The following is a 7,003-nucleotide window of genomic DNA, read 5'->3' on the forward strand; positions in this document are numbered from 1 at the left end:
AGGGTTGATGCCAAGCGCTGTAAAAAGAAAAGAAAGCTGTAAAAAAGAAGAGTCCATGCCAGGCGGTTGACCTGTCGTCCAGATTTTAGTGGCAAATTATTGTTGCATCAGAACTCAACTTGACTTTATTATACATACCAAAATTTTGTTTGAGCATCACGTGGCCGGGTGATCTTTTCTGTTATCTGAATTTCATGTGTGTGAAGTATATACGTATGGCTTGAGTTCAGCCATCGACACTGGTCGTGCGAATTTGGTGGCCTCCTTGCTACGTGAAATCAGTGGGGATAAGTTTATGGCATACCTGCATCAACAAAGCAGGATCAAGTTGCATACATAGTTGCATACTTCCCCATATAGGAAGAGTAAGAAACATACCCCAGGTTTGTGATTACAAACTTGAGGGTCCGAGGTTTCCAGCCCTTCTCCCTTCCACCCCTCCCCAATAACTAGCGGCCTACCCTTCTCCCAGGTTTATGATTACAAACTTAGTCGTGTTCAGAAGCCAACTTGATCAAATTTAAAAACCAACTATCCTAAAAGATGAGACACAAAGATAATTGGTTTAATTTGGTAACCTAACATTACTAGAAGATGTAACCAAACTTAGACGTGTTCAGAAGCCAACTTAACCTAACATTTGCAATGAAAAAGGAAGAGATTTCTATTCATTTGTGAGGAAACTACTATGCTCACATAAGTATGTAACTTAACTAGATTCAGTATCCAAACTTATCTGTGGTGAGAGGCCGACTTAATTAACTTATGTAAGCAACTAACCTAGAAGATGAGACACGGAAACACCACATAGTTTAAAATGTTGAGAAAAAGTTTTAAAAATAAGATTTGGTAACCAAACTTACCCATGTTTCATGAGACAACTTAGTAGGATATAGTAACCAACTAACCTATAAGATGAAAACACAAATGAAATCCAATTTAAAATTGTTGAGGAGCCAAACTTAGGTTTAGTGACCAGCTTAAAAACCATGTGTTCAGAAGCCAACTTAGTTGCATTCGACAAACCAACTAAACTAGAAGATGAACACAAAAATAAACCTAAAAGTATAGGTTGAGAAGCCAACTTAGTTAGATTCACTAAACAACTTAATTGTGTTCATGCCCCAACTTATTCTGATTCGGTAGCCAATTAAGCTAGAAGATGAAACACAACGTAAATGTACTGGGTGATGTGCACCATTCTACTCATTTCCCTTCACGAGACAATTCAACATCAGATGAACCGAGCACGGATCGAACATATTGGGCACCATAATGTAAACTATGATATGTGCAATGATGACATAATTATAACATCTAAAGAACCTTTAGTCAATCGGAACCTATACTCACATTTGGAATGAAGCTTGCTGCTGAACTAAAGCTTACTAATGTGTCGCTGGAGTCGGACAGTTCCGTCATTCCGTGGCAATGCCAGCCTCTGCTAGCTCTGCTCCAGACCACTCACATATATGAAGTATTTACAAAGATATTGCTGAAGCCAATGCTCTGTTCCGTGAGTGCCCTGTCTCACATGTTAGGAGAAAGCTCAACTCTGTAGTTCACTCACTTGCCAAACAAACTAATAGTTCAGGTGTGTGTATCGGCTGATTTGAACCAGTGCCATATGTTGTCGTTGATCTAGATAAGAAAGATGATGTAAGTCTTGGTTATGAGTATACTCACATGTTTCATATTACGACAGACTAATGGCAATTTTTTATTTTGTTAACCAACGGAGCAACCAAAATAGATAAGAAACCTGCAGAGCAACCAAAACCGATAAGAAACCTACACAACACTACCAGGAGGCAAAACGCCAGACACAAGCTGCTCAGTTTCATATCTTGATTTCAAATGATTTGAGACGAAACTACACCTAGAGGGATGAGACATCATCCACCCATTCCCTCAGTCTGGACTCTGGAGAGAATGCCTGTTGAGGAGCTCCCTCAAGAAATGGGAGATCTCCTTTTTTTGTTTTGCAAACTCTGATTCTGAGTGAAAATAGGGCACTAAGTGAATTGCTGCATAGTGTTGGCCTAGTCAGACAACTGAAGTGTTCGCGTCCTACATATTGTGACTGGCTACAAGTGCATGATTGCATGGTGAACATGATATCCCTAGAAAACCTATCATTGGTTGTAGTCGTTATCAGCTTCCTTGTCTTGGCAGAAGGGCTGAGCAAGCTAAAAGAGATCAGAGACCTCCACACTTGAGCTCATTGGGAGCGTGGTAATACTGCTTAGTTTCACTCAGTGGCTAATGGTAGAAAGAGGAAGACAACAATTTTCTGTCTTGATGGAGAGAATGGAAATATTCATGCTGAGGGGGAGTTGGAAACACACATCTATTACTTCTATAAGAATCTCTTCAGGAAGGAACAGAGGGGACGTCGGAGACTGTATGATAACACATGGTCTGATCAACATAGAGTGGTCCCTACAGACAATTCACTCATAACCAGACCCTTCTCTTGGGAAGAAATAGATGGAGTAATAAAAGAACTAAATAGCACTGCTCTAGATCCTGATGGTTTTATAGTGATTTTCTTGAAGAAATGCTGGGGTACGATCAAGTTTGAGGTCAAAGCTATTTTAGATTATTTTTATTTAGGGAAAAGGGAGTTGGGGAGAATTAAGTCTGGTGTTCTATCTTTGATTCCAAAGGTGAAGGGAACTACTAGTTTGAAGCAGTTCAAACCATGTGCTATTTTCAATATGATCCTTAGAGCAGTTACCACGATTTTTGCTTCAAGACTGGCTCCTGTTGCTCACTCTATTATCAATCCTTGTCAAACTTCCTTCATCAAGGGGAGGAAAATTTATGATGGGATTGTGGTAATTGAAGATGTCCTTCATTAGTTGAGGATTAAGAAACTGTCTAGCATTCTTCAAAAGCTAGATTTTGAAAAGGCTTATGATAGGGTTGATTAGGAGTTTTTGGAAGAAGTCTTGCTTAAAACAGTTTTGATCTTATTTTGGTTCATTTGGGTAATGTTAACTGTGAAGAATGGGCATCTTCCCATTAATAAATGGGCATCTTCCCACTAATATTAATGGGGGAGCAAGGGCCTTATTTCAATACCTCCAGGCGAGTGAGATAGGGACACCCACTATCAGTTCATCTGATCGGTTTATTTCGTAATTATCTGGAACAAACATGTAACACAAAAGCCTTTAACTAATAATCGAGCGCAGATGTAACCTTGTCCTTGTCTTCTATATGGTAGTGATAGAGTGATTGCGCGTCATATGGGGATATGTCACTGTGGGTGATATTAGCAATATAAATTGTTGACAAGGACCTTGCAACTAACGGGACAATATATCTAGCTAGCATGTGGGTTTTCACTTCATGGGTGACGAATTAATCAATCATTGTTTGATGGATGTATGAGTGGTGCCAAAAGAGGAAACTAGGGATATACAGGGTGCACTAGACATATTAGGTGTACTAATCTACTAGGTGATTGATTATAAACTTTATAGATTATGAAACTTCTAAAATGAATTCATAATATTGGACGTATATGTCTAACATTTCTTAAACATTGATTTCCCAATTCAACTCTCAAGTAAAGAAAATAAAAAAAACGGACCGTGAATAGTACCAGGTGGGTACATTTAAATCCATATATGACTTTGGTACTATTTTTAGGATGATTTGTATTTTTTTGTGATATGTGAGTTGGAATTGAAAGTTAAATCTGAAGGTAGATGTGCAAAATGTGAACATCCTAATTTGTGTCCATATATTTTCTTCATTTTTTCGAGAATACGTCCTGGAAAACGTATCAATAACATAGAAGAAGAGGCCGACGGCCGAGACAACTCCACACACACACCCAAGACGATACATAGTCAAGTGGCTTACAACACCCCGCTACAAACAACAGAACAACCCGCCCCCAATATCCTACCAAAAGAGGCGAGGAGATGGAGTATGGAGCCACATAACCGCATCACGAACCAGACGAGACACCACCGTAGCACGAACGCGACTCCATGGCAGAGCCTGGACCAACGTACCTCCCCTCATGAGCCTAGAAGAGTCGGCGAGGAGAAGGCAGGATCCTTCTGACTTGGAGAAGCAGCTAACTAGGTTGCATCCACCAAGTCGTACATAGCGCCTCGGAGCCCCATGCTCTGCCCAGTAGCCAACACCGGCAGCGCATCACAATGCCCAGCCTCCAATTACACATCGTCCTCTCCCTAAGTAGCCTCAACAACGTCTTCGAGAAAAGAACGACGCTGTGGCGCCGCCGCCGCCTTGCCCGATGGACAGGACATAGGTTTTCCCCTGGCACTAGAGGAGATGAAAGGCACCGTTGGGACCAAAGACCACGCCTTCAGGAAGGAAGCAGCACCCTCAGGCGTCGCCGTGGTCCGCACCGGAAGCACCGGGCAGGGCTTTCACCCTGGTCCTTCACCGTACCCCCGATGCCGCCAGCAGCGAACTGGAGACGATGAACGGAGATGCAGACGCCGGCTTGGACCACCACCAGAAAGGCACGAATCCACACTGGCCTCACTGCTGCCGAAGAGGAGTGCCGGCCACCACCGGCCTCACCGGCGGCCAGCAAGAGCTCGAGGGAGGAAGCCACCCTTGCTGGCCAACCACCACTGCAGCCGCACCCGCGTAGCACGCCGGAGACAGAGCTCCTCGCGCCGCTACCACGCCTCGAGGGCGAGCTAATGATATCTCCAGATCAACTTATTTTTCAATGTGCTGTGTAAGACACTCGTACGTCTCATTTCTTTTTGAGCCAATCATGAGCCGAGTTAAAATACGAGTCGATCTGGAGCCATTGACGAGTCTCGAGCCTTTCTTGCAGCCCTAGCCTTATTTGAATAAATTTTCAGTGACCACCATAGGGCTATGTATTGAATCTTCCTTACAAGACCAGTGTTGAGTATGTATTCCAAAGTTTATTATTTGTCTACCTCGATCATGTATAAATTCTTGGTGCATTACATAGGGAAACAACAACGCCGGCCGGCGGCAGATGGCCTCGCAGCAGCCAACAACAACGTTGAGTTATTCTGAAAGAAAAAACATGTGCATGTGCTACTAGTAGTACTTGCCTCTTTTTCTTTTCTTTTGCGAAGCACTAGTAGTACGCGCCTTATTCTGAAAGAAAGCTCGGCGGGCGGGCAGCGGAGTGCTGATAATTACTGACGAGCAATTTGATTGGCGAGGGTCATTCCATCGGGCATGACGGCGGTGTGGAACTTGAGGTCCCGGATGGGAGGCACCTTTCTCGGGGAGCCGATGATGAGGTCGATGAGGCGGCCGCTGACGGTGATGAAGATGAGGCCGGCGATGGCACCAACCACAAAGCCGGCGAGCGAGCACGCGAAGAGTGCCGCCCCGGCGTTGGCGACAGCCTTGGTGACGGCCCCGGTGACGGCGACATCCACGGCGAATGCCCCCACCGCCGCCATGACGTTGAGGCTGCCTCTGAGGATGGCTTCCGCGTTGTGCTCGGCGGTGTAGACGTCGTACACCATGTTGCCCGCCGCCATGATGAAGACGGAGATGGCCTCCGCCAGAGTCTTGCCCTTGCGGGCGCTGCGGCCGGAGAGGACCAGCTGGTCGGGCAGCTTGGCGCGCCCCGAGGCGACGATGACGCTGTTGTACACCTCCAGCTTCTGGGAGTCCTTGAGGTCCTCGAAGTCGCCGGCGTAGCCGGGGCCGAGCGTGACCTGCTGCCTCCTGAGCAGCTCCGGGAGGTCGACCCCCTCGAGGCGGAGCACGTTGGAGTAGTCCCTGGACCTGGCCCGCGCGGCGGCGCTCCGGTGGCTGTAGCAGTACTCCCACATGGAGGCCCTGAACTCGGCGGCCTCGGCGGCCACGGCGGCCGGGTCGTCGGCGAGGCCCTGGGCGAGGGCGTCGTAGTGCGCCCTTAGCTTGCCGAGCACGTCCACGCGCATGCAGCAGTTGCGCACGTTCTGCATGCACAGGTTGAGGCCGTAGATGACGTAGTCGTGCACGTCTCGCGCCACCGGCGCCGCCTCCGGCGCCGTAGATTCTTCCCGGAGCGTGGTGCAGTCCTGCAGCAGCGCCACCGACAGCCGGTACGCGTCGGTCACAGTCCTGATGTATTCCACGCGCTCTTGCTCCGACCTCATGACCCGCCGCATCAGGGCCTCCTCGTTGTTCCGCAGCAGCAACGCCAGCCTCTCCAGCTGGGACTTGTCCGTCAGCATCGCCAGATTAATGCTGCTCCTGCTCCCACTCCCATCCTCCTCCTCCCCCTCCTCCTCCTCCTCCTGCTCCTCCATTCTTGTTGGGTCTTGCTCCTCTTTGTCCACAAGGGGAATTGCGCCTTGCTCTAAATCCATCTCCTGCATTCCACATGACAATGGATTATTACTTACTACGTCCACGCAAAAATAATACTAACTTACTCTCAAATAATTAATAAAGAGCAGCCGCGCGCACAATTTGTTAAAAAAAACTAAGTCAGCAAACTATATATGCTTCCATGTAACTTACTATATGCTCTCGATCGTTTCTTGGTGGCAGCTTCAGATCGATCGAGCATAACTATTTATAGATCGGTGCTTACCTTACCGAGTGTCCGCTAACGCACACTCGGCAAACAGTTGGCCATTTTCCCTGCCACACGTTTTCCTTCCTTTCCCGAGCCTCCTTTGTCAAGTGTCCCCCTAAAGGATATTCAGCAACATTTCGGTACTCTCCCCGCTACTTTTTCCAGGGCGATATTTCATTTCATATCCTCCTTTTTCCTAGTATCCTCCAAAGGATCCATGACAATCTTTTTTTTTTTTGAAGATGAATCATTATATAAAACGCAAGTAAGCCACCTTATTAAAAGCCGGTATGCAGACCTCACAGAAAAAATCCCATTGCTCTTAGGTAACCAGGAGATAAAATTATCGCAAGCCCGTGCATGAAGTTTGATGGCCAGAACAACATCAACATCAAGCGGGAGACATCACTCACGGACCAGCCCTTCATTCCATGCGCGATTAAT

The 7,003-nt window shown here is 46.5% G+C and overlaps 1 protein-coding gene across 2 annotated transcripts; it reads right to left on the reverse strand.

Annotated features, from left to right (window-relative positions):
• Nucleotides 1-4,911: 4,911 nt before the first annotated feature.
• Nucleotides 4,912-6,648, reverse strand: LOC127340985 (uncharacterized). 2 transcript variants are annotated; one of them, XM_051366754.2, is made up of 2 exons: nucleotides 6,502-6,648; nucleotides 4,912-6,350 (listed from the first exon to the last, which is right to left on the reverse strand). In XM_051366754.2, the coding sequence occupies exon 2, from the start codon at nucleotides 6,345-6,347 to the stop codon at nucleotides 5,175-5,177; it is 1,173 nt and encodes a 390-aa protein (XP_051222714.1). In that variant the 5' UTR covers nucleotides 6,348-6,350; nucleotides 6,502-6,648; the 3' UTR covers nucleotides 4,912-5,174. The 2 variants fall into 2 exon arrangements, with proteins under 2 accessions (XP_051222714.1, XP_071683910.1); XM_071827809.1 differs by lacking the exon at nucleotides 6,502-6,648 and adding an exon at nucleotides 6,414-6,430.
• Nucleotides 6,649-7,003: the final 355 nt, after the last annotated feature.

The sequence above is a fragment of the Lolium perenne genome, chromosome 3, assembly GCF_019359855.2.
Source record: "Lolium perenne isolate Kyuss_39 chromosome 3, Kyuss_2.0, whole genome shotgun sequence".
In the NCBI taxonomy this organism is placed as follows: Eukaryota; Viridiplantae; Streptophyta; class Magnoliopsida; order Poales; family Poaceae; genus Lolium; species Lolium perenne.

Bases quoted from the DNA above. Each gene is read 5' to 3' on its own strand.
- LOC127340985 (XM_051366754.2), bottom strand. From the start codon at position 6,347: ATGGATTTAGAGCAAGGCGCAATTCCCCTTGTGGACAAAGAGGAGCAA.